General features: G+C 36.5%; 3 protein-coding genes and 5 non-coding genes across 11 annotated transcripts in view; 6 read left to right on the forward strand and 2 right to left on the reverse strand.

Moving 5' to 3' along the window:
• Positions 1 to 27,681, reverse strand: part of LOC137491248 (uncharacterized) — a 697,259-nt gene that overhangs the window by 214,088 nt on the left and 455,490 nt on the right. The gene's annotated exons all lie outside the window — the stretch shown is intronic.
• The window catches only part of LOC137491174 (uncharacterized), a 293,575-nt gene that overhangs the window by 183,644 nt on the left and 82,250 nt on the right, over positions 1 to 27,681 (forward strand). The gene's annotated exons all lie outside the window — the stretch shown is intronic.
• On the forward strand, positions 86 to 192 carry LOC137494584 (U6 spliceosomal RNA). The gene has a single exon (XR_011014530.1). It is a non-coding gene; the product is annotated as a U6 spliceosomal RNA (small nuclear RNA).
• LOC137495039 (U6 spliceosomal RNA) lies at positions 614 to 720 on the forward strand. Its single transcript, XR_011014983.1, has one exon. It is a non-coding gene; the product is annotated as a U6 spliceosomal RNA (small nuclear RNA).
• On the forward strand, positions 1,144 to 1,250 carry LOC137494900 (U6 spliceosomal RNA). The gene has a single exon (XR_011014844.1). It is a non-coding gene; the product is annotated as a U6 spliceosomal RNA (small nuclear RNA).
• Positions 1,661 to 1,767, forward strand: LOC137495047 (U6 spliceosomal RNA). Its single transcript, XR_011014991.1, has one exon. It is a non-coding gene; the product is annotated as a U6 spliceosomal RNA (small nuclear RNA).
• LOC137494874 (U6 spliceosomal RNA) lies at positions 2,188 to 2,294 on the forward strand. The gene has a single exon (XR_011014818.1). It is a non-coding gene; the product is annotated as a U6 spliceosomal RNA (small nuclear RNA).
• Positions 19,788 to 27,681, reverse strand: part of zgc:174702 — a 30,147-nt gene continuing 22,253 nt past the window's right edge. Inside the window, exons 2-3 of one of the 3 annotated variants that reach the window (XM_073946715.1) lie at positions 27,482 to 27,629; positions 19,788 to 22,499 (exon numbers count right to left, since the gene is read on the reverse strand). In XM_073946715.1, the coding sequence (XP_073802816.1) occupies positions 21,436 to 22,499; positions 27,482 to 27,566 (1,149 nt within the window). In that variant the 5' untranslated portion in view covers positions 27,567 to 27,629 and the 3' untranslated portion in view covers positions 19,788 to 21,435. The remainder of the gene's footprint in view (positions 22,500 to 27,481; positions 27,630 to 27,681) is intronic. The other 2 variants (NM_001386853.1, XM_073946717.1) reach the window with 2 other exon arrangements.

Genomic DNA, 27,681 nt, shown 5'->3' on the forward strand with positions numbered 1-27,681 from the left:
AACATGGCTCTCCAGGTCCCACCACCTTGGAGGAACATTGCTGGGACTCGAGGCGTACATATGCCCTGAGCCTGACTGCTGATCTGTGCTCGCTACGGTGGCACATATACTAAAATTGGATCGATACAGAGAAGATTAGCATGGCCCCTGCGAAAGGATGACACGCAAATCCGTGAAGCGCTCCATATTGCTTTTTTAGTGCGTGGGTAAAAGTACAGAAATGAAAAAAGACAAAAGGCTTTTCACGTTTCCAAATGGTGCATGAGGATGGGTTTAGCAAATCGTGGGAGGTGCTGCTGCTGGGTCAACTGGAAAGTCTACATGCATGGTGAAAACGAATGTGGGATGCTTTGATCATTTGTTTTGTTGTGCTAATGCACTTCCAAAGCCCTTGCTTTAGTGGGATTGCCATAGGCTATCGTGACACTCTAATTTCCCCCCGTCCATAAACTTGGTGACCTACTGCATCAATCAGTGTGCCTAGCACTGACAGGGCCAAAGCTCTGTAGTGCACGGTATATAAGTGGGAACATGGCTCTTCGGGTCCCACCACCTTGAAGGAACATTGCTCGGACTCGAGGCGTACATATGCCCTGAGCCTGACCACTGGTCTGTGCTCGCTACGGTGGCACATATACTAAAATTGGATCGATACAGAGAAGATTAGCATGGCCCCTGCGAAAGGATCACACGCAAATCCGTGAAGCGCTCCATATTGCTGTTTTAGTGCGTGGGTAAAAGTACAGAAATGAAAAAAGACAAAAGGCTTTTCACGATTCCAAATGGTGCATGAGGATGGGTTTAGCAAATCGTGGGAGGTGCTGCTGGGTCAACTGGAAAGTCTACATGCATGGTGAAAACGAATGTGGGATGCTTTGATCGTTTGCTTTGTTGTGCAACCAATGCACTTCCAAAGCCCTTGCTTTACTGGGACTTTGCCATAGGCTATCCTGACACTCTAATTTCCCCCTGTCCATAAACTTGGTGACCTACTGCATCAATTAGTTTGCCTAGCACTGACAGGGCCAAAGCTCTGTAGTGCACGGCATACAAGTGGGAACATGGCTCTCCGGTTCCCACCACCCTGGAGGAACATTGCTGGGACTCGAGGCGTACATATGCCCTGAGCCTGACCACTGGTCTGTGCTCACTATGGTTGCACATATACTAAAATTGGATCGATACAGAGAAGATTAGCATGGCCCCTGCAAAAGGATGACACGCAAATCCGTGAAGCGCTCCATATTGCTGTTTTAGTGCGTGGGTAAAAGTACAGAAATGCAAAAAGACAAAAGGCTTTTCACGATTCCAAATGGTGCATGAGGATGGGTTTAGCAAATCGTGGGAGGTGCTGCTGGGTCAACTGGAAAGTCTACATGCATGGTGAAAACGAATGTGGGATGCTTTGATCGTTTGTTTTGTTGTGCTAATGCACTTCCAAAGCCCTTGCTTTAGTGGGACTTTGCCATAGGCTATCCTGACACTCTAATTTCCCCCTGTCCATAAACTTGGTGACCTACTGCATCAATCAGTGTGCCTAGCACTGACAGGGCCAAAGCTCTGTAGTGCACGGCATACAAGTGGGAACATGGCTCTTCGGGTCCCACCACCTTGAAGGAACATTGCTGGGACTCGAGGCGTACATATGCCCTGAGCCTGAGTGCTCACTACGGTGGCACATATACTAAAATTGGATTGATACAGAGAAGATTAGCATGGTCCCTGCGAAAGGATGACACGCAAATCCGTAAAGCGATCCATATTGCTGTTTTAGTGCGTGGGTAAAAGTACAGAAATGAAAAAAGACAAAAGGCTTTTCACGATTCCAAATGGTGCATGAGGATGGGTTTAGCAAATCGTGGGAGGTGCTGCTGGGTCAACTGGAAAGTCTACATGCATGGTGAAAACGAATGTGGGATGCTTTGATCGTTTGTTTTGTTGTGCTAATGCACTTCCAAAGCCCTTGCTTTAGTGGGACTTTGCCATAGGCTATCCTGACACTCTAATTTCCCCCTGTCCATAAACTTGGTGACCTACTGCATCAATCAGTGTGCCTAGCACTGACAGGGCCAAAGCTCTGTAGTGCACGGCATACAAGTGGGAACATGGCTCTTCGGGTCCCACCACCTTGAAGGAACATTGCTGGGACTCGAGGCGTGTATATGCCCTGAGCCTGACCGCTGGTCTGTGCTCGCTACGGTGGCACATATACTAAAATTGGATCAATACAGAGAAGATTAGCATGGCCCCTGCAAAAGGATGACACGCAAATCCGTGAAGCACTCCATATTGCTTTTTTAGTGCATGGGTAAAAGTACAGAAATGAAAAAAGACAAAAGGCTTTTCATGATTCCAAATGGTGCATGAGGATGGGTTTAGCAAATCGTGGGAGGTGCTGCTGGGTCAACTGGAAAGTCTACATGCAAGGTGAAAACGAATGTGGGATGCTTTGATCGTTTGTTTTGTTGTGCTAATGCACTTCCACAGCCCTTGCTTTAGTGGGACTTTGCCATAGGCTATCATGACACTCTAATTTCCCCCCGTCCATAAACTTGGTGACCTACTGCATCAATCAGTGTGCCTAGCACTGACAGGGCCAAAGCTCTGTAGAGCATGGGATACAAGTGGGAACATGGCTCTAGCATAGAAAGGAGAAAAGACAAAAGGTTTTTTACGATTCCAAATGGTGCATGAGCAGGGTTTTAGCTATTGGGATAGTTTACAGTTTAACCCAAAGAATGACCAGTCTGATAGATGAAGAAGAGCTGGAGTCAGAGATTCAAATAAATAAATAAATCAAGTTTACCTAAGATAGTTTGCAGTTTCATCATCAGAAGCCAGCTTCAACACTCGCAATAAGTTCCTAGGCTGCTCTGCTTACAATCACCAATCAATAACAATTATACTCTGACATAATGTCATTTCCAACTGAACACTGTGATTATCAGTTGTCATGGAACAGGCAGATAGCAGCTCATAGCTGATATCTAATGAGAGAGAAAGAGAGTTTTGAGCAATCCAGAACTGTTAATGTATGTTTACTCAATTTAAACATACATTAAACATAACATTAACTTCAATAACATAATTTTATTGTAATCTTTTACTCAAGCCCGTCCTAAAACATATAAAACAGAGTTGACATGCTTTTTCAAAGAAATGCTGTTACAGTCAACAACAGTTTTAGATTTTTCAGGGGTTAACTGCATCCATCAAAGTATTATTTGAACCCCCATTTATGTTACTTTTTTAGATTTAAAAATATTTAAATCCAACCATAAAGCTGCTTGTTTGCACAGACTTACATGGCACATTTTTTATTCAGACATGTCTCTGTTACTTTTACAGCCAAAAGTCAAAAGTCATGGTGAGGGCTAAACCAAGATAACAGTGCAGTCACACAGAATCTCATCTTCTAAGACAAAACATAATGTTACTGTCAGTTTCTGTGCTTGTGCTTTTTGCTACTAGACACTCAATATTTAGATTTTAGCTTTTCATTGACAATTAATTGCAAAAGGCATTTTTGTTCTTAAAATCGGTTCTAAAATCATTTTAAACCTGAGAGCTTAGCTGAGCCATTTACTGCATTCTGCTCTCATCTGTTTCTTTTTATATCAGAGTTTAACACCAAAAGCAACAAGAAATTGAGAATGAAATCTTACTAACAGCGCTTAGCTTTTGCTTGATTAATCTGCAAACCATCCCAAGATGTGGAAACTGTCCAGATCGGTCCAATCCAGTTAGGGTCATATTTTTTTTTCGGGATTGCTCCTGGTGCATCATTGATCAATCAACCTCGCCCTAATATTTCTAGGTTTCTTGTCTGACTTTTGTGGCCACTACTAACTAATGGATACCGATTAAGATGTTATTTAAGAATTTATTTATTTAACAATTTCTTTTCCTAATAATCTGACCTACTCTATTCTTAGGATTCGGGCCCTTTTGTCTGTGAAACAGCAAGATAGCAGTGGTAGAACTAATTACAATCTCGGGTTAATTTAGTCCACTACTAAATAAAAACCAGTCCAAGTTTTATCCCCGAGAATGTCCTAAAAGCCTCTTACACACCCGTCACTGAGTACTTAACTCTGGGTGGAGGAGGTACACCCCTTAACTACTGTTATACTTATTACTATCGTTATAGGTGTACCGCAAAATGCACCAGCTCGCAAGGGGATTCCACACAAATCTAAATTCCACCACAAATGCCAGAGTGAGTCTTATTACGTCTTACAGTGTGTTGCATTAATGCATGAGTAAGGCTTGGTTCAAACCAATCAGCGCGCTCTATTGTGCAACTTCATTAATATTCATTAGCGTCACCGTGTTTACGCCACGGAGACGCCACGTTGTGTTGGCAAAACAAGCGTAAAGTGTTGCTTTTATAGTTTGCTGCCATTAAGTTTCATTTTCATTTTCTCTCTGTGAGAGCTCAGCTGGATCACGTGTGGATTAACAGTGTACGCGACTCTCGACAACAATAACTTACGTGTCTAATGAGGAACATTGTTTACCTGAGAGCTGTTCTCATCTGCAAACGCTGAAATCCGGATTCGCTTGTAACGTTAGTCTCCTCTTCATAAAGACGCGGCTCTAGCTGCTGGTGATTGTCCTGTCTCTACAGATTTTGGTAAGTGAGCGACCAGTGCTCTTTGTTTATTCAGTTTGTTCGTATCGAATTAAGTTAACTATTGCACTGAGTGCAAACATAGCACCGCATTTTGTGACCGGAATAACAGACATGCGGCTTTCTGACGCTACCGGCCGTGTGCATCTAAGTTTCCGGAAAATGCAGAGTTTTTTTTTTCTCTCATTCACCGTGCGGTATCAAACATTTCATGAAAAATACACGCTTAGAGCAGATCCTCGAATCAAATATTGCGTTTGTCGCGAGGGGCATGAATGAATTTCCTGAATGAAAGAGCCAAACTGCAGTTAAAGTCCACCATTTAATAATTTGGCAAATAATTCGACTACAGATGTCCATGTAGGTTAAACACCATCACTTTCTCATGTGTGTGTATTTTGACTGAAACTTGCGCGTGCCCAAATAAACACTCCCACACCATCCCACTTTAGTTCCTTCGACACTCCCCCCTAAACAGAGCTGGACACGCACACTTTTCTGACTTTTTCCAAAGTAGAGGTATGAAAACACCCTGCTGAAACAAGGGGGTTTCATGGCCCTTTAAATCTTTCTACATTTCTTTTTGTTGATTGATCAATGGTGTCACCAGTAAACAAGTGCCATGCGTCCTCCACCAAAACTGTAGGGATAGTATACAGTTTAACCCAAAGAATGACCAGTCAGGTATATAAAAAAGAGCCAGAGTCAGAGATTTAAATAAATAAATCAAGTTTACAGAAGATAGTTTGCAGTTTCATCAGCTGAAACCAGCTTCAACTCTCGCAATGAGTTCCTAGGCCGCTCTGCTTACAATCACCAATCAATAACAATTATATTCTCACATAACGTCATTAACTGCGTCATACATATAGGTGTTCTAGCCTGATTGGTTAAAACACAGATAGACTAGGAGAATTTCCACGTGGGGTTTGTGCGTATATTCTGAACAATATCTTAAAGGTACAGTAGGTGATCTGCCAAAATGTTAACCGCTTAACATATTATCTTTGGACGGCGGCGAGGGACTGTGATTTAAAGCCACACCCCCTGAAATCGCGAACGCGCGCACCGCGTCACAACAGCAGACAGACAACCCCACTAGTTCATGTCATTTGCCAGTTAGTTAGTGCCAGCGCCATGCAGGGATTACATTTATTACTTAGCCACACTTACACGCTATTTCAGAGTGAATATTCAGAGTAGCGATAAACAGTATAGGAAGGCTATCATTGTTCAAAAATGACCAAACGTAAATATAAAAGCAACTTCAGCTCAATAAAGCAGGTTAGGCTGAAAAGCGCTATTTTTACTGATGTTTTGTTGTTAAACTAAATATAAATATTTCTATAAATCATTATCAATGCTGTAAAATGACCTTATGAAACTGAAAATAATCACATCAATATTTCACCGCGAGATTTCAGTGGCTGAACAACACGTCTGTGCATATAAGTCATTCATAACATAACACAATCTAACATCAGCTTAGCCTGACTAAAATAGTTTTAAAACAGAACATTACCTCTCTAATAGTAATACTTCCGCCATGGTGTTGTGTAAACAGATGCACAGAAGTCCGAATCTACATTTGCTGACAGACAGCCTGACCTGCTTATCGGAATTATGGGAGATGACAGTCCGACTCTATTTAATTGGATGAACATTTTTTAGTTTTATGCTTTACCCAGAATATAAAAATACATATAAACACATTTAGATCATTTACTGTAATCATTACTATTGGACAGTGAAGAGACTTTTAACCAGAACAAAAATTAGTGATTGTCTTCAGAAATTCAGTTTCTGAAGATAATCACCTACTGCACGTTTAAGCATAAATGTCAGACATCCCTTAGACTGATTAAAGCTGACTCCAGACCTGTGAAACGGATCAACAATCAAATAGAACACACACACTTAAAGTATAATCTGTTACTTATTCAAGGCTGAGTGTACTCTCAGCCATCTTTATGAAAACTGGTTAAAAATTGGTATAGTCTACATTCAGGCAGTCATATTCTTATCATAGTCATAGTCTATCTTGAATAAAAAGTAGAATTACTTTAAAAGAATTAACCATAAAAACAGCAAAATCACTTTAGACATTTTAGATTAGGATTAACTCATAGAAATAACAATAGAAAGAGTTGATTCCACTCCTCAGCCCTCAGATCCACTTAAGGTCTCCGTGACCTCTGACCTAGTTTGGTGGCTTCTGATAATAGTTATAAAGAGACAGGCAAATGCACTGAACATTCTTATATTAAGCAATGTGTTAACTTATTCATTAATTAAAATAATTTCACAGTTAAATACTCATTCAAATGATGAAATAATTATATTTAATTAAAAAAAATCATGAGAAACAAGATGATGAGAAAAGGATAAACGTTGGTCCATGATAAGACGGATTGGAAAGCAGAAATCCGAATCCTTCAGCAGGAGAACATGTGTTCCAGACGGGAAACCCAGGTCCGATTCCCGGCCAATGCAGTTGCTCGTTTGTGTTGCTACTCTTCCAGCTGCAGGTAACAGCCTTGTGGCAGCCACACAACACAAAGGCAAGAAAAAACATTGGTCAGTATTGGTGGTTCAGTGGTAGAATTCTCGCCTGCCATGCAGGTGACCCGGGTCTGATTCCCGACCAATGCAATTCTTGTTTTGTGTTGCTACTCTTCCAACAGCAAGGCTAACAGCCTTGCAGCAATCACACCCCACTAGGGCAGTGGCATAACCATATCAACATAGGTGGTTTTGGTAGAAATCTTGCCTGCCATGTGTGAGACCTGGGTTCGATTCCCTGCTAATGCAATTGCTTTTTAGTGTGGCTCCTCTTCCAGCTCTGGTTGACGGCCTTTAAGCACTCACACAACACAAAGGCAAGGAAGAACATGGGTTAGCATTAGTGTTTCAGTGGTAGAATTCTTGCCTGCCTTGCGGGCGACCCGAGGCTGATTTCTGTCCAATGCAATTCCTCTCTGGTGTTGCTAATCTTCCAGGTCTTGGTAACAGCCTTGCAGCAATCACACCCCGCTAGGGCAGCACCATAAGCATATCAGCATTGGTGGTTCAGTGGTAGAATTCTACCCTGCCATGCCGGAGACCCGTGTCCGACTCCCAGCCAATGCAATTCCTTTTTTGTGTTGCTACTCTTCCAGCTCTGGGTAACAGCCTTGCAGCAATCACACCCCACTAGGGCTGCAGCAAAAGCTTATCAGCATTGGTGGTTCAGTGGTAGAATTCTCGCCTGCCACATGGTAGACCTAGAGTCGATTCTCGGCTAATACAGGTGCGATTTTGTGTGGCTCCTTTTTCAGCTCTGGTTGACGGCCTTTTAGCACTTACACAACACAAAGCCAAAACACAACATTAGTCAGCATAGGTGGTTCAGTGGTAAAATTCTCAACTGCGACGAGGGAGACCCGGGTCTGATTCCTGGCCAATGCAATTCCTGTTTTGTGTTGCTGCTCTTTCAACTCTGGGTAACAGCCTTGCAGCAACATTGTCTACACCAAGAGAGTGTTAATTAACAAACACTTATTGTGTAAAATATCTGTTAAATTTCCGAAAAAATACCAGCAGCTGTGGTTGCCAGAATCTTTCTGTGAAAAACATGGAAGTTTTATATAACTGTATAAATTTACAAAAATTAACCATATTTCATGAACTAACACATTGTTTATTTTTCAAAATTATAGCTTAGTGCACAAAAATGTAAAGTCTTTAGATGCAATAATGTTTTCATGTGTGATTGCAATTAGCAAACAGATTTTGACTGCATTAGTAACTACACAGTTACCTTTAAACAAAAGAAGATGCATCATAACATCAAATTTTCTCAGTTCATCTTGGACTTGAACAGAGACGCTATTATCCTCCACAATGGTGACACAAAAACCGTTTTGCTCTTTTTCTTTCCTTTTTTTTCATTTTTAGATCTTACGGAAAAATACCAGCAGCTGTGGTTGCCAGTAATCTGCTGTTTTTAACATTCATAAATTCAGTTTACAGAATATTTCTGTTAAAAGCACATTCAACAGTCTGTATTTTTTATCGATCTCACACTGCAAATTTTAGATTTGGTAGATTTAACTACCTTAGAGTTAAAATTAACACTCCCTCAGTGTTTATATGGGAACCATTATAAGTGTTAAAATAACATTTTTGAAAGTGTTAAAATTTTTAACACCCAGAGTGTTAATTAGCAAACTCTTATTGTGTAAAATATCTGTTAAATGTATGTCAAAATACTGGCAGCAGTGGTTGCCAGAAATCTGCTGTTTTCAACATTTTACATTCGTAAATTCAGTTTCCAGAATATTTCTGTTAAAAATACATCCCATAGTCTGTATTTTTCATTCGAACACACTTAAGCCTTAAATTCCACCGCAAAATCCTAACTAGTGTCCTCACTACAGAGGGCTGAACACACAGACAGTGATGAAGTTAATGAGACAATTAAGTGTCTAATTAAAGGAGGATTGAGAATTGTTGATGAACAACTGTTAACAAGCAGAATCACTGAAGGACAGAAAAACACAAGCCAAAACTAAAGATGAAATCAACTGAGAAAAACTCTAAATAAAATAATAATCAATAAAAATAAAACAAATTACACAATAAAAAATGTTATTTTTCAACATCTTTAAAAAAAACTCATCAAATAAACAACTTATCATGGAGCTTCACCTATTACTGACCTTTGATTTTATTTCTGTCATGTGAACAAAAGCTCTTAATAAAATTTCCGTTGTTCATTTGAAGTCACCATGATGGAGGACAGAGTCTGCTTTAGTCAAGCTCTTCAACTTCTTGCTATAAATGTCTTATATTTTGGCTGCAATAGATAGTGTTAATTACACTATTTATACATATAGCATGGAAAGCCAAAAAAAAATTAAAGTGTCAGTCTGGAGAGATTATTTATGATAACATAGCCATCCTTTCCTGCTTGTTTTTTTAATTCAATATCATATGAGTTATGTGTAAGAAATAAATAATATACATAAATGAAACCACTGAAGCTCCAATAAAATAAAAACAATATTTACAATGAGAATGTTTGATCTATGGCAGAACTCAAAAACACCCAGACATCAATAATTAGTCTTTGATTCTCAATGATGGTGACAAACAAAAAAATAAAAATCAAGCTAAAAAAAAAAAACACTACTGAAATATCACCTCCCAAAAACAACACAAACTAAAGGAAAAGAAAGAGATTGTAAGAACATAAAGCTGCATAATTTATTCATGCTGCAATGCATGCTGGGAGCTTTGTACTATGCTGGCACCCAGCATGCATTGCGGCATGAACTATGCGGCTTTTTTTTTTTAGCAACCACGGTTGAGGTTCATGTCCTGATTCTTGATGCCTGTGTGTCATAAAGAGCAAGCTGGAGCTTGAATGTTTAGTGCATGACACTCTAATTATTAATTGCATCCTAATTGTTTGTTGAATTTTCTATGAAGAGCAGCAGACTGCCAGAAGTATTGACCCATGCAGTTTTAATACAATTATATTTGCATATCTTTATGAATCAACTTAATAAAAACCGGAAATTAACTCTATAACAATTAAGCATAAACAGTATAGTTTCTCTTGACCTTTCTTGCTATAGCTGATGAGTTTTAGAAACACAGCTATAACAGTCAGAGGAACATTAGGATATAAGAGTAAAGCTTCAAGATCTCAAATAAGCAGCCTCTGATCTCTATGATGGTGAGGTCAAATGAAATATTTTAATAAAAAAATATAAAACTCTGTTCATTGTCAAATATTCTTACAGAAATGAAGTCAAACTGTAATCAGTGAAGCTGCTTATGCTATTATTTAATGGAGTTGTTTAACCCTCTGTTTTAATTCAGTTGGTTTGGTGTGAGGCTGTGTCTGTAGTTTTATTTCTTCCTTCAATTTCTTATTCATTCAGTGATTGTGCTTGTTAACAGCAGGTGTTCAACAGCAGGTGTCTGAATTCACTTATTTGTGGTCATTCCCTCTGTCTAGTGGACTAAACTAATTGATCAATTTAAGGGCCAGGTGAATGAGGGTGTGGCGAGATTTCAGACACTCTGATTAGTTTCTCAAATACAAGGGTTTTCTACAAAGGTAGATACATGTTACTCTGTGTGACAAGGAGGCAAATCAGCTTCTAACGCTGAGAGGGTTGTTTTACCTTTATCTAACTCTAGAATTTTAACACTTAACTCTGAATTACCACAACACTTGAAATTTAACACCAATGAATTTGCTGTGTATACAGAACCCAAAATGGTTCTTTCAAACGCTTCATATATGGAACCCCAAAAGATTAAAAATAGAACCATTTAAGGGTTCATTAAATAGATCCCCAAATGGTTCTTTGAATTCAAGTTACATGGTTCTATTTAGAACCATTTGAGGGTTCTTTATTTATTATTGAATAAAAAATAAAACCAATGCAGAAAATTCAAATTGTTTAAATTTATTCAATTTACTTCACAAAATAAGTTTTAAATAATATTTAAAATTGCACCTCTGCGTACTTTGTATAAGATCTACCTCTAAACATTATACATTTTTACTATTTAATTAGTAAACATAATTAACAGCTTAATGGCATTCAACAATCTAATTCTAATTATTTTACTTTTTATTAAACATTTGTAAGCTTGCTTACTGATTGAACAAATACAAAACTTAACTTTCAAACATTTCTAAAATGATTAAAAATGTATTACAATGCAGATAGAAACAATACACAAACATCTATTAAATAACACTACAATTTCAACAAGTTGACGGTACATGTATGTACTGGTCATGGCAACATCCATTTTTATACATAATTTTCAATAAAAGTTATTGAAGAAAGTGCTTAATCGCACACAAAACTTTGCAAAATGATTAGACAAAACATTGAGAACAGCCATTCCACAACCTGTAGCATGTCCATGTTTGCCGGCCTCTCTTATAACGTAAATAGTTTTGTCCATGGGTGGCACAGTGGCTCACTGGTTAGAACTGTCACATCACAGCAAGAAGGTCACTGGTTCGAGTCCTGACTGGGTCAGTTGGTGTTTCTGTGTGAAGTTTGCAAGTTCTCCCAGTGTTTGTGTGGGTTTCCTCTGGGTGCTCCAGTTGCCCCCACAGTCCAAAGGCATGCGTACGGTATTGGTGAATTGGCCATAGTAAGTAAATGTGTGCAGGTGTATGAGAGAGTGTATGGGTGTTTCCCAGTGCTGGGTTGCGGCTGGAAAGTGAAGCGTAATTGCTAATTCATTCTACTGTGGTGCCTCTGATAAATGAGGGAGCCGAAGGATAGTGAGCGAGTGTTGGCCATCGTAATGCTGACACTTCAAGCCTTGACAGAATCAGGAGAGCTGTTAGGATCTTTGGATTTCTGTAAAACAATATTTCAATGCTGAGTACTTCCTTCTTTCCTGCCCTTCTATTGGGCCATTTCTTTTAAAGATGTTTCTGTGTCCTTCACTAAGTCCTTATATGCAGCATCCTAAATTAAAACATTTTGTTTACTTTGTGTAAGTGACACATTTTCAGCAATACAAGTACTTTAAAGTCATCAAAAATACAGAAATACAGTGTAGACAGCTGTAATATATTTTCTGTTTAAAAAAATATAAGTTTTTCTGTTTTTTAATCTGCATCTCATTTGTTACAGAATTTAATGAAATTGACATTTCTGAGTGACCTCAATTTAGTATGAACATTAAATAAAACAATAAAATTAGAATAAGAACAAAACAAAATAATTGTTTATCAAATAACATACATCATATTTGGCAGATACTTTTATCCAAAGGGACGTAGATTGTGTTTATTCTATACATTTATTAATATGTGAGACCTGGAACACATTTGGCATTGCTAATGCATTGCTTTACCAAATGAGCTTTAAAATGTCATATACACAGATTTTTCATATCTATTTGGCACACAATGTAACATTGTTTGGTTACTTACAAGCTGTGGCACTCCAAGAAGAAGAAACTTCTCCATTAGTTTTGCAGACCCCTCCATAATCTGTACTCTGGAAAATAGTGTGTTTCATTTGGTTCTTGACTTATTCGTAAACGATGTCGCATTCTAGGTCCATCACAATCTGAGGTAGGAAGACAGCATTTGTAGAATGTGTAAATATGAATTTAAATCACAGAATTAATCTTGACATTAAATGTATTGAAATGAACTTGCCTTGTGTTAAGTCCCTCAGAGTCCAGTTCACTTCCTTTTGATCCCATCACTGAAATCCTTTCATTTTTACATTTGTTTTGAAGACATTGCAACAAGGAATCCTGTAGGCAAATTTACACCTTTCAATACATATTTCTTCTCTGCAGGACTTTTTTTAAGCAACGACCTTAATATTCTCACTGTATTAAAACAGCAGTAGTAAGTAATAGAATATTTTTTTGATAAATATAATTTTTCAGTACACAACAACCAACAAGTCTGAATTATGCATGTTATAAAATACAATACTTTACCGGGTGTGCTTGAAGATGATGTCAAACAATTATGGATGTGACACATATTTTTCTTTAAGCTGGGATCCTTCTTCTTCAAAGCTACTTGTGTGCAGCAGATCAAATTTGGAAACTTAATATGGGTCCCATGACACTTTTCTGTAATGATAAATACAATCTTGAAGTCTTTTATAATATTTATTTCATTTTACTGACCACAATACAGTTTGTTTGGATTTTAAAACAATGATACATACCAAGCACAAGTTTTATGAAGCAGTTCAGTTTCCAGGCTGTTTGAAGAAAAATAAAATATACATTAAAATATTTATTTTAAACTTATTTTGCACTATATATATATATATATATATATATATATATATATATATATATATATATATATATATATATATATATAATTTCACAATACATTTAGTCTGCATTTTTGTCTTTGATAAATAAGACCTGATCTTTCATCTATGGATTGTTAAAATATGTTTGGCTTTTTAAAGGTTTCAATAATGTTTAGGGGCTGACTGGCCATAGGGAGAACTTGCCACCGTGACTGGCCTCCCGCGCGTGCACAGACTCGGGGCACGAATCTGCCTGTGCGTGCACGAGCGGTGCACTGCTATCTTGCGGTTTTATGCAGACTAGCGGGAACGTCTCAAAAGCGGGCAGTAATGTCCACTTCTTTGCAGAGTTTAGCTCAATCACTGATAAAACACACACGAACCAAGCTAAAAGTGAGCGTTTGTTCAAGGTTGGAGCTAAAAACAACACGAAAAACACAATGAAATCGGCACAAATCTAGTTAATTTTAAAGTAACATGCACATGCTTCATTCACGCTCTCTCAAAGCTCACCTTCAAATAACACAGCTGTGTACTGTTATCGGTAATTTAATTAGTAGTACTGACAAACAAGTATAGCGATATTGAAACTTATTTCGAATAAAAAGCAGAACAAATTCAACTTAACAGATTTCTGAACCGAAGGGTGACGACCGAGGTCATCGCAAGCACAGTGTTTATCCATATTAACGCTAAAGTTGCCCCCATTCAATCTGTATCACCATATAACACGAGGGATTTTCTATCAAATAGAAACCTTACTTCATAATACAAAATATTTCACTATATATATTAAATGTACTAACATACCTGAATGATGAAGCTGAAATAGTGGAGTTCTCCTTTCGAAAAATTAACCTTCTCTCGAGGCTCTTCACCACCTGTCCATGACGATGTCCTTGTCAATGACTGACGTCACCAGAGGGCTTTTTTATGATTATTAGTTTCAAATAAATTATTTAACCATAACAACATGTTACTGCACAGTCTAAATAAATTGGTTATTTTATTTATTACACAAAATAATTTGTCAAAAATGTTAAACATAAACTAGGCCTATAAGTTATATGCTATTGTACAAACCTGCATAAAAAAATCCCATCACACTGTACACTGATTAAGTTTTTGACGACAGCATTCATTTTATTAGGTTTTGACTCAAAAAGCTTTGTCTCTCTGTGTTATAACTTATAATTATTTCATAATCTTTACTAAATAATTATGTTATGATTCAAAAATTATAGAACCGTTTTAATCAAAAAGGTTCTTTGCAGTCAAAGGGTTCTAAATGGAACCATTTTTTGGGTAAAAGGTTCTACTGGCCAAGTATAGAACCCCAAGGTTCTATATAGAACCTCAAGGAACCTTTTTTTTTAAGAGTGTGTGTGTGTGTGTGTGTGTGTGTGTGTGTGTGTGTGTGTGTGTGTGTGTAAATATTAATAATTGAATATTAGAACTTCAGTAATGTAAATAAATAACTTTAAAGAATAATGTACATATGTAAATACAAACGACCAAACATTTGCTCTCTAGTAATGTAAATATCTAAATATAAATAACTTTAAACAATTGCACATGTGTAAATTTAAATAAATTTGATGAATTGGTAAACATTCTGTACAGTGATGTGTAGATATAACATTAAACAATCTTTAAATTAAAACTGTGCGTGTGTGTGCACGTGTTTGTGTGCATGTGTGTGTTTTGTTTACATCTGTGGGCATCTTGGAAGGTAAAAGTAAAAAAATAAAAGTTCAGCTTTTTCCCGAATGGTATGAAACATTCTGATGTCTTTGTAAATGCGTTAAATCATCATGTCATCTTTTGCATGAATGATGAAGTCACACCAGTCCAAACCTGAAATGAGCATTTGTCCTGGGACTTGCCAGTAGTAGGCATGTTGCTGTTTCAGTTCTGGTGTGCCATTGTGAAATTTGAGGTAAAAACAGTCATTAAAACTTTTGACGTTGGGACATTTTATTTATAAAAGGCCTAAAACAAGGTGCTCGTTGTGGTCAAAAATGATTCCATCTGGAGAGGACCCCAGCCAAGGAGCATCAGGGTGAATTAAAAATCCACATGGCTGGTAATTTACCTCTCGCAGGAAGCAGTACTCCATAACTGCTTGAGACTCCATTTGAAGTCCTCGCTTCATGTCGGCTGTCTGGCGAGTTATTTTGTGCATTCTTTAGGCCGGGTGTTCAGCTGAGGTATGGCCGTGCACATGACAGACATCTTACTGAAGCGTGACGACGTTATCCGGATTTTCCTAACAGAATGCCAATCAAGGCATGCACTCTGATATCTGGTGGCTTGCTCAACATAGTGAGCCATTTCTGAAGTTACGGTAAATGACCTCATGTGAAGTTGTTCCTGATTATTATGAACAAGCAAGTAGACAGGTGGCTGTAACCATCTAGTGGCAGTGGTGGTGTTGGTGGGGCATCACGATGAGGAACAATGTTGCGCTTTGTTGCTGTTGGTATGACAGGACACTTCCAACTTGAATTATTCCGAAGGCAGAATCCACCCGAAAATCCTCACTCGACATCCCAATTGTGGTGACCAACGGGGCTGTAGAACTGGCAAAGTCTTTGTAAATTTCTGCCACTTGAAGGACTGAAAGATCAGACAGCTCACTGGTGAAACCTTTATAAAGTGTACTCCTTAAATGGAACAAAAGACTTAATCAAAATTTAATTACTTAGTTCTAAATTTGTTGTCCTATTCACATTTTATGTAAAACCATATTCATCTTCTTGAGTTGATTTTAAAGTATTTTATAAAGCTGTTGTGGTGTCTTTTACAAGAATGGATAATTACCCCATTGTGATGCAGTCACATATCTGTAATATTTAAGAATAATATTGCGTTAAAGAAACAGATCTCATAGAGCAGGGCTATTTTAAATCATTGGTTTGACAAACATACATGTAAAATAGAATTGAAAATAGAATTTACAAGTGTCCCACCTTAATCCTTCAGCAAGTTTCCTCTCTTTGCGCCTCGCAGACAAAATCACCATGTTATTGACTGGACCTGGCTCGACTCCCTAGGGATACACAAGGGGCTCGTTAATAATAACAATAATAATAAAAAAATAATATGAGTATTAAACGCCAATACTGTTGTTCTAATATTATTATTATTATAGGACAATTAAGCCATTTCTGACCACTGTCCTGATTAATTACTGCTCAAAAAAAAAAAAAAAAAAAATTATATATATATATATATATATATATATATATATATATATATATATATATATATATATATATATATATATATAWAATTTTATAATGAAATTGTTCATGATTAAACTCTTACTTGTTTGTGCATTTCTCTAGCTCTTCTTGAAGCTTTTGATTTTGTGTCTTCATTGATCTATATTTTCTTGAAGAAGAAGAGTTACTACTTCATCTTTGCTGTCAGAAAATCTGTGATCTCTGTCATGTGTGTTTTTTTTTTTTTTTTTGGGAGGACCCATTTCAAAAAGTGGGGCCTCTCTCTTCTTCTCTGTCTTCTAGAATTTTTAGAAGGGTTTTTCTTTTTTCTGAGGCTTCAGCAGTCCTTAGTGTTTTCTACAAATCATTGATAGAAATGTAATTAATGAACTGTACAGAATTCTAAAAAATCACCAGCTTTCTTTTTTAAAATAAATGTTTTATTGTCAAATATATAAAGGTAGAGGGAAACCTCATGGGGAAAAGACATACAAGTTTGGAACCATGCTAAGCAAGATTAGACATTAGAAGACTTTTTTAATACTTGATAATTGTATAATATATTCTAATCAATGCTTTTACCAAAAGTTTTAATTCTTTAAATTGCTAGCAATTCATGATAATGGATCAATGACTTATATGGTCAAACACATGAAAGTTCATAGTTCACGGTATGAGGTAATTAATGTCGTAAAACTATTTAAAATATAAAAAAACATTATTCGTACAATTAGAATTAAAACTCTGTATACTAACTGTCGTGCGTGCACGCAAAGTGTTAAACCAATTAGAGACGTGACTACTTAAAATGACTCCATAGTCTGATTCATTGTCAGATAGATAACAAACTGGAGTGATTTGAGTGATTATTATGAACTGCCAGTGATTCATTTGACAAGCGGAAGTTTCAGTAAGAAGACGAATACCACACCAATCTATGAGGTAACATTCAGAGGTTTAGAATAAGATTTTTATAAATACGTTACGTTTTTCTCTTTCAGTGCTCCTTTTTCTTTTTCAGTTCCAATCTCGTCCTATTCTTCATCCTGGTTGAGGATTTTTGCTGTCCTTATCCGCTTGTACGGGTTAGCTAATTCCTCCTCCATCTCTTCAGAGGTTTCTGGAAGGTACATTAAGTAAGTTAACAATATGATGTTAACAGGTATAAATTGTTAGGTCTGGGTATATTACGTTAGCAATGTGCTAGTAATTACTAATATGATCTCGACTTTAAAATAAGCATTTGTTTTGATGTTACAAAGCAATTTACTGATTTAACGTTAAAACAGAGCAGTAATTAGAGCACTTTAACAATAAAATAACTTAAGAAAAGTACTTTACCTTCAGAAGACGGTTGGTGACAGTTGACTGACAAGCATTCGAATCGGCGACGTGAAGCGATTCAGTTCTCAATGATTCAAATCTTTTTTCTGAATGATTAATTTTACCATTTATAATGCAAATCACACTGTTATGCCACTAGGTGGCAAAAACAAGCGTCTTTTTAAGTGTGATAGACTATCTGTATGAACCTGTAAAGCCGATTTATTAAAACACAACTATTCCACAAACAATGAATTTATTTTCTTATAGAAAAAAGTCTATAAAGAATGTTTGTTTTAATGTGTCTACTCAAGTGCATTTTGCCAAATAATACACCCACACACATATATTAGTCATTATTAACTTAAAATATTGTAATTATTATACTTGTATAACATAGACCAATACAATATTGGAAGCAGTGTCTGATTTTGCTTTTATATCTTATTTTTAAATGTTTAATAAATGTTTATAATAATTTACTAATTAAATTTACTCTAACATTGCAGAAAACACATTATGTTTACCAATCACACTAAGACTAACCCCAACCCACTTCTTTTTAAAGGATAAAAATGAACTACAGAGTGTACTTAAACGAAGAGGCACCAGTTCCAGTTGCCACAAAAATGGCAATGGACACATAATAAAATAGATTGCTCAGGTCAAAAAGATGGAGAATCAGGGATAACAGCAACAAACATTTTAAAAGAAAGAGAGAGACATTCTGTTGAACTCATAACATGAGTTACATAAACATCGTTTAACATGTGTCTACATCAGGTCTTGCAGTTTTTTGTTTTTTTTTTGCATCCAGCCAAACAGATGAGAGATTGACATTTTTAATAAATGAAAAAAAAAAAAACTATAGAAATGAAATGTAAAAGTGTACAGCTTGTTTGTTTGCATAACTTGAATGGTTTAATGTAATGGTTGATTTTTATAATTGCCTATAATCTATTCGTATACTTAAATTTATTTATGCTTTTATTTTCTTATTTTTTGCTTGTTTGTTGTATTGCTTATCTGTTAGAACTCATATTGTATTGCTATCAACAACAAGTGACAGAATTTCTTTCTGTCATTCCAATCACAACAAATAACTAATGCAAGTCCTGCAGGAATTATAAAATCCTGCAGGATTTGTCACTTGCTTGGATCCATTGTAAAGCCTGTAAGAAATTCCTGCACATATCGTCAATGTGTCCTACAGGACTTTATAATTCCTGCAGGACAGCAGCTTTCCTGTAGGGAAAAAAATATCCTTCAGGATTCCTGTAAAAAGTACTGCATGATTCTAAAACCTGTAGGAATTGTCTGCACATATTGTCAATTTGTCCTGCAGGATTTTATAATTCCTACCGGATTCCTGCAGAAAAAAAAAGAAAAAAAAATTCTGCAGGATTCCTATAGGCTATTTTTGTAAGGGCTTGCTCTTTTTACAAATAATCTGCAAGCAGAAAAACAGGAAACAAACCTTAAATTGTCTCAACCCTCACTGTAAAAACTTATCTATAGAATTCACGCAATAAATATGAGGTAACAACTTTCACAGACTTTGGTTGGGTAGATTTAATCCCATATTTTAAGTATTAACTATCTGAAGTAAAAAGTTATTAAATACTTACATAAATTAGGTAAAAAAATATCTTACATTTATATTCAACAGCTACTTATTCTGTAAAAAAATATATTTTTAAATCATAGTTTATTCATATAATTTACTTAATAACAATTACTGTTTCAGAGAAGGTAAAATGTACCTCTATAATAAAGACATTCAAATGGGTTATCAACTCAATGTTTTATTAAATAAATAAATAATCCTAAAACACACTCAAAATATAGTGAAGCACAACAGCTTTACACAACATTTCAAGTAATGAACCTGTTTTATAACTCACTGATCTATCAAATGTTTCAATAATGTTGGATAATAAAACATATACCTGTTTTAGGACATCTAGATCAGAGCAGAAAAGAGAAAGGAGTACAGAAGGGAGCAAAAATTTTTTAAATGATAGGAGGTAAGACAGTGGAGCAGTATGTAGTGCTGTTGCCACACAGCAAGAAGGTCGCTGGCTCGAACCTCGGCTCAGTTGGCGTTTCTGTGTGGAGTTTGCATTTTTCCTCCAGGTGCTCCGGTTTCTCCCACAGTCCAAAGACATGTGGTAAAGGTGAATTGGGTGAGCTAAATTGTCCGTAGTGTATGAGTGTGTGTGTGGATGTGTGTGAGGATGTTTCCCAGAGATGGGTTGCGGCTGCAAGGGCATCCGCTGCGTAAAAACTTGCTGGATAAGTTGGCGGTTCATTCCGCTGTGGTGACCCTGGATTAATAAAGGGAATAAGCCGACAAGAAAATGAATGAATGAATTATCGATGCTGTAAAAGGTCCCTTATAAACTGTAAATAGTCACATAACTTGTTCGTCAGATTTCAGTGGCTGAACAACACTTCTGTGCATATAACCCATTCATAACAACCCAGTCTACATCAGCTCTGCATGACTGAAAGATTTTTAAAACAGAACATTACCTGTCTAACAGTAATACTTCAGCCATGGTGTCGTCCTTCCTCCAGCGTGCAAAACTAACTCCAATATTGATTCAGGATTTTTAAAAGTTTTGATTCTGCATTTGTTTTGACTGTGGCTTGTGTAAACGCTCATCAGTGGATCTGCGTGGACATGTGCGCAGTAGTTCAAATCTGCATTTGTTCACAGTTTGGGCTACTTATCAGAATTATGGGAATATTTTGCCTGATATTTTTTTTAATAAGATGAAAATTTTTTTGTTTTATCCCTTAAAAAACAAAAGAAAATGCACGTAAATACATTTAGATTTGCATTTGAGTACTGAAATTAGCATGTAAGCTAACAAATCACTCATGTTCTCATTCACAATCGAGACACTGGGTTTCTCATACAACGATTTATTTGTAGTAATGGTGGAGTTTTCACATGAACGTATATTTAAAGGCGAGCAGTTGTCTATAGAAAGTTTAATTGTCTTCATGAAGAAAACTTGTTTCTTTTCTGAGATTAGTCCATCAAAATAAATGTGTAGTGTTTTGAAACCAAAGTCTTCATTTGTTACCCACAACACATCAAGATTTGATCAAGTCAAAATCTCATAATCTGAAACAAATCTCATCTGTCGTAACTGACAAATGGCATTGTGTAGTCTGAACAGGGCTTTAGGGAGTCTAAAAGATAACGACAAAGATAACAGAGGTAAGAATCTCTTGTCCTTTATAGGAAGTCGGGAATCATCTGATTGGTGAATCATGTTTTAGCTAATGCTGGACCAGTCGTGAACAATAAGCATGTGAGCCTCTCGAAAGTAGTTTATAAATAAACTTCATGTCAATGAACAGCCAAACTACATGAAAAAGCTGCCGTTTTCAATATACTCGTGTTTGTGTGGACAAGGTCTCAATGTTGAGGACTCTGCTCTGCATTGTGAAGCTTCATGTGAGCGCTGAGGTTTATTTTTTGTTTAAAGCTCTTTCCACACTCACTGCATCTAAAACGATCTTCTCTTGAGTGAGTCTTCATGTGTTGCTTAATGTAGTCTTTGCGTGTGAGACTCTTTCCACACTGATCACATATGAACACTATGATTCCAGAATGACCATCCATGTGGTTTATGAGGTTAGCTTTACATGTGAAGCTCTTTTCACACTGATTACATGTAAACAGCTTCTCTCTGGTGTGAGTTTTCATGTGGTTAATGAGTGAGCTTTTACATGTGAAACTTTTACCACACTCTGTGCATGTGTAAGGTTTCTCTCCAGTGTGGATCGTCATGTGGGTGTCAAGCTTTTGTTTTTGAGCAAAACTTTTCCCACACTGTGTTTTTCCTCCATTGTGAATTCTCATGTGGCTTTTAAGGGTGCCACTTTGCTTAAAACTCTTTCCACACTGTTGGCATGTGTAGGGCTTTTCTCCAGTGTGAATTCTCTTGTGCGCTGCAAAGTTTCCTGCATAATAGAAGCTTTGTCCACACTGTTGGCATGTGTACGGCCTCTCTCCAGTGTGACTTCTCATGTGGCCTTTAAGTGTGGCACTTTGCTTAAAACTCTTTCCACATTGTTGGCATGTGTACGGCCTCTCTCCAGTGTGAATTCTCATGTGGCCTTTAAGGGTGCCAATTTGCTTAAAACTCTTTCCACACTGTTGGCATGTGTACGGCCTCTCTCCAGTGTGAATTCTCATGTGGGTCTTTAAGCTTCTCTTTTTACCAAAGCTCTTTCCACACTGTTCGCAAGTGTAAGGTTTCTCCCTAGTGTGAACTCTCATGTGAACACCAAGGTTAAGCTTTTGAATGAAACTCTTTCTACGCTGTTTACTGCTAAAATTACACTCAGTTTTGGATTTCCGAGATCTTCCGAGTGATGAAGTCTTTTCAGTCAGTGTGGGTTTTTCATCAGCTGTTATTTCTTGGTGTTGCTCTTCCATTTTATTGCATTGAGTCTCTTCTTTCAGCACTATCAGGTCTAAAAAAAAAAAAGAAAAGTGAACTTTAGTATGAAGGCACAAAGCGACAAGCATGAAATGGATGTTTCACCCAAAAATTAAAATGACCTCACCATTTACTCTGCGTCTTTTAAATATTTTCTTTCTTCTGGAACACAAAGTAAGCCAGCATTTTTTTCACAATATCTTCTTTTGTGTTCAGCAGAATCAAGAAACTCAAAGATTTAAAGCCACACGAGGGAGAAGTTAATGGTGAGGCTATTTTCATTTCTGCGTTAACTATCCCTTTAAAGGGTTCCTATTATGAACCTTTTTTACAAGATGTAAAGTAAGTCTTTAATGTTTCCAGAATGGGTCTGGGGTTTCAGCTCAAAATCAGATCATATACCTTGCAGAATATTTCATTTTGGGGGTCAGAGGAAAACCCAGCTCTTTTTGTGCCTGTGGCTTTAAATGCAAATGATCAAATGCACTCGGTCTAGATTACTCCTGTTGTGTTCCCTCATGTGTATCTTCCACTCAACATTTTTAACATGCTTGGAAGACCTGGTTGAGACAAATCCTGCATGTTCATAGCAATTACGGATAATTCAGCTTATATTTGTGAGTTTGCATTATTGTATATAACTTATGCAAATGTTTCCCTGTACTGGGTTGCAGCTGGAAGGGCATCCGCTGTTTAAAACATATGCTGGATAAGTTGGTGATTCATTCCGCTGTGGTGACCCCTAATGAATAAAGAGACTAAGCTAAAGGAAAATGAATGAATGAACTTATGCAAATGCTTAATGCCACATTTGCTTTAAACTGTAGTGATGAGAATATGGCAAGATGACATACTTTGCTACTTGTTTTCATTCATTTGTACTTTTGTCTCAGTTTTCTTGCCTTTGTGCATGTCCGGAGGCTTAGCTGAAGACCTCTATGGTGACATTTTATATACCCGACAAGAAGCAGAAATGCCATTTAAAAAGGTTACCTGCTGTTTGTCTAATCGGGAACAGTGACAATGTAAATATACAAATAAAAGCGTTACCCCAGGGTTTACCAATGTGAAACGTCTGTTAATGAACACCCAGGATTATTTTATAACCCCTAGGGGCTGTTTCATAAAAGTGGTTTAAAAAAGCGGAGATTAAAGTCAAAAACTTGACTTTAGTGAATAACTAAATGTCCACACTTTAATTGGTTCCATAACAGCAAGTTGAAGATCATTTGATGTAACTAATCTGAGTTCAGCTGAAATAATCTAGATAACTACTCGTGCACGTTACTGTCATGAAACCCTGAAGGTCGATCAAAGATGCATCATTATGATTATGTTGTATGCTACCCTGGCAACTACAATGAAAGAAAGAGCTCTGAAACAAGACACCACAATGTTCACAGCAAGTGAATAGCATTTGATTTTTGAGTTCAAATCAGGGCCGGAGTGGGACTCCTTTTCAGCCCTAGAGTTTCAAGCCTCAGACCGGCCCACCTCAGTTTACGACTGACTATATTGAAATAAGGTAATTTCTAATTCAGTTTCTATTTAAACTATCACGTCTTTTTTGAGAAAACAGCTGCTTTAGAACTTCAAATGTTCAACAACCCCAACAGTATTTTATGTATTAACAATAAAAAAAAAAAAACATTACTCAGACGAGGATCAAACCCAGATCAGTGGTGTTGAAACCTAACGTGCCAACCACTCAACCACAACAGCTACTTGATAATCAGCCTGCAGGCTGCATGTTGATCACAAAGGCTGCGAGAAAGTAGATAAAAAGAGCAGAGCTGCAGTAAAATATTGAATAAGAAGACTGTGGTCAAGTAAATAAATACATTAATTTAAAAAGTGTGACTGCTTTAAGCAACAGATTCTGGAGCTAGGGACACCGGCCCTCGTGGCCAAAAAATGGACCGGCCCACTGGGAATTCTCCCGATCCTCCCGATTAGCCAATCCGGGCCTGGTTCAAATATATAATAATTTAAACATAATCAAAAACTATGGCTTTTAACAAAGCAAGAAAGAGGGCTGACAAAAAACTGCTGATTTTAAAATATAGACCATTATTTAGGCCTATTAACATTGTTAAATATTTGTCACAATACATTGAAATATGTACGTGTGCGCAAGAGATAGAATACGCGTTTCTGCCAATTGTAGCTTGCAAGGAAAAGTCTTAATGCATTGCAGGCTCACTGTAACATTTAAAATGTACTTTACGTCAGCACAGTAACTTTAAAATAATGGCTAGAGCCGCGCACACACAAGCAGTGGGATTTTTAATTTGCTCTCGAAACTGCTGCATATTGCTGCTTTCCCTTTGAAAACATTTGTTGCCCTTTGAAAACATTTGTTTATTTAAAGTGCTGTCAAAATTAGAGCGTAAACTCATGCCATTAATTTGATATATATATATTGTGTTAAAAAAATTAACGCAGTTGCTGTTATATTTCCTGTTGTAGTCGACGTGTGTTCAACATGCAAATAAATATGCATAAGACCAAAGAAGAACTTTTAGAAGCAACGTTTTAATATAAATTAATTCATGAAAAGAATTAATGCTACATTACCAGGCTTTCCAGCATTTCATCTAATTTAGTACGTTTCATTTTTAATCTTTAGACTTTTGCTGTAATAGAAATTGATACCACATACCGAACGGAAAGAAAAACCTCCGCATTTCGTGACTCAGTGTTCCTTTAAGGTAATAAAAAAAATAAATAAAAAACTGTTTACATGGTAGACTCTTAATAAGAGTACTAATCATATTAAAATGGGAGTATTGGTGTCCATATAAATGTACTCAGTGAAAGTACCAGATAATGTCGCGAGCTGTCCAAGACATCTGCATTCGTCTGCTTTTAAGATGATTCCATGTGCGCTCAAATGTTTTATTAAGTTTGATGTGTTTCCTCCTTAAACGCAAATTTTGTACAGCGCCTGCTTTGTACAGCGCGTTGCTTTGTCAGAATCCTTGTGAAATATAGCCATACTTAAGAACACATGGTTTAAGCAAATTTGATGAATGCGAACGCATTAGTGTAAATGGGGCCATAGTAGTGACCTGATCTTATATGCTATTGTTTTAGAACCTCCAATTTAGTTGCCTATTGGAGAAATGACCTGGAATAAAAAATGGCTACTTGCTCTACAAACAAATGTGTTCATGACTATTCATACAAAGAAAAATAATAAAATGAGAAAATACGACTTTGCAACATCAAGCAGCATTAGACATGGGCCAGTATAAGATTCTGACGGTATGAAAAGCTTGGAAATAAATATCACAGTTTCATTGTATTGTGATTACTGCTCTAAAATGTATTCTTTTTAATCTCTGGGTAAAAAAAAAAAAACAAGAACTTTTTCCCTTTGAACACAATATATTTTCTTTTAAGAAACTTTGAGGCTCAGTTTCACAAACAGGGCTTAGATTAAGCCGGAACTAGTCCTTAGTTAAATTAGGCTATTTAAGCCAAATTTATAAAAATGGCCTTAGTAAAATATATTACTGGTGTGCACCTGGAGAAAAAATTTAACTGATGTATTTTATCTCACGGAAAGTTATTTTGAGTTGAGACCACTCAAACATGCAATTTAATCTTGACTAGCCTTAAACCTTGTTTGTGAAACCGGGGGTGAAAGTATTATGGGGCAGTAAACATATCAGGCTGAATCATTCAAATTAATCATTCGTTTCAAAAACACAGATTTCTTTACAATTTAAAATGGCATCTTTGTATATCTTTTTTGCTGGAGATACTGTTGTCTTGAAAAACTTATAACAAAATGTAAAAAAAAAAAAAAAACGTACATATACTGTCGTACTGTGGTATACCTTGAAAACGGTTACCTAAGCATACCTAAGCAGAATAACCCTGTTTTAAGGATCTAAAAATAAATTCTTTAAAAAAAGTCTCAAGTAAAAAGATTCCAATGGCGACGCCTGCTGGTACATGAAGAATTTGGTCAATACTGACGAACTTCACACTCAAATGTTTGCATATCATCAGCATGCTGTAATCTATTTCTTAAGCAGAAAATGTCATTTTTAGACTAGTTTGTTGGCCAGTTGTAGTCAGTGCAATGCTAAATGTTATTGTTCCACTATAATTAGTTTGTTTTGTCTCACGTCATCCCACAGCAACATCTTATAGCTTAGAATACTGTACAATGTTTTATAACAATTATTGTAGTGTCCATTTCATTCAGCATATTTAATATTGGGGGCGTCCACATCATTTGACAAACTGTAAACCAGGGTTTCTGCAGGTTTCTTTTTATGACATTTTTAAGACCATTATGAATGAAATTTTAGACCCATAAAGGGATAAAGCTAAAGAATAAAATAAATAATAATTCTTTATATGTATTTTAGATATTTGTAGCTAATGATTTTAAATTTTGTTTGATTTTGGATCTTAAGACATTTTATGACGCCGTGGAAACCCTGTTTAAACACAATAGCCCTGGTAATTATTTAGTATAATAATGATGTAATTCTAACTCAGACACTATCTGTGAGACCTAGTAACAACTACTAGAAACAAGTTTAAACCCATAAAGAAGTTGATGAAAAAAGGGAATTGTGATCAACTTGATGTATGCAAATGAAATGTACTAAGCCAACACTATCACTGTAATAACAGATATCTTCTATGAGAATACTGTAGGTCAAATATCCTCAACTCAGTTAAACTTTAATTTATTTTATAAAGCGCCGATGCTCAAGGACGCTTCACAAACAGCAGGAGAACTAGAAAACCAATAACCTTAAGAAGGTAGAGAAAATGGGAGACTAATAATACATAAAATAATGACAAAAGACATGAGAACAAGTAACAAGAAAGAAACTCATTACTCTCTTTCAATGAGTGCTTATGTGCATTTAGGAGAACTAGGCAGCACACTCAGGGCTGCAAGATGGATTTAATTTAGTATTCTTATTATTAAAATATATCTAAATGAGGATCAAATGACTGAGTTTGTCTTTGAGAATGAAAACCAACCTGTTTGTTCCTGCAGATCTTCCTGTTTGACTGTGAATGTTTCTTCAATCTTCACATCTTCACTCTCCTCTTTAATAAACGCCATCTTTATAACAGTGTGGAGATCAGTCGCTTCAGCGGGAGTTTTTCTCTGCGTTTATACTTTATCCTGTTTAAAATGAACAAAACAATAAAAATGTCCTGATTTAAATGAATAAATC

Source organism: Danio rerio, chromosome 4 (genome assembly GCF_049306965.1).
Source record: "Danio rerio strain Tuebingen ecotype United States chromosome 4, GRCz12tu, whole genome shotgun sequence".
NCBI lineage: Eukaryota > Metazoa > Chordata > Actinopteri > Cypriniformes > Danionidae > Danio > Danio rerio.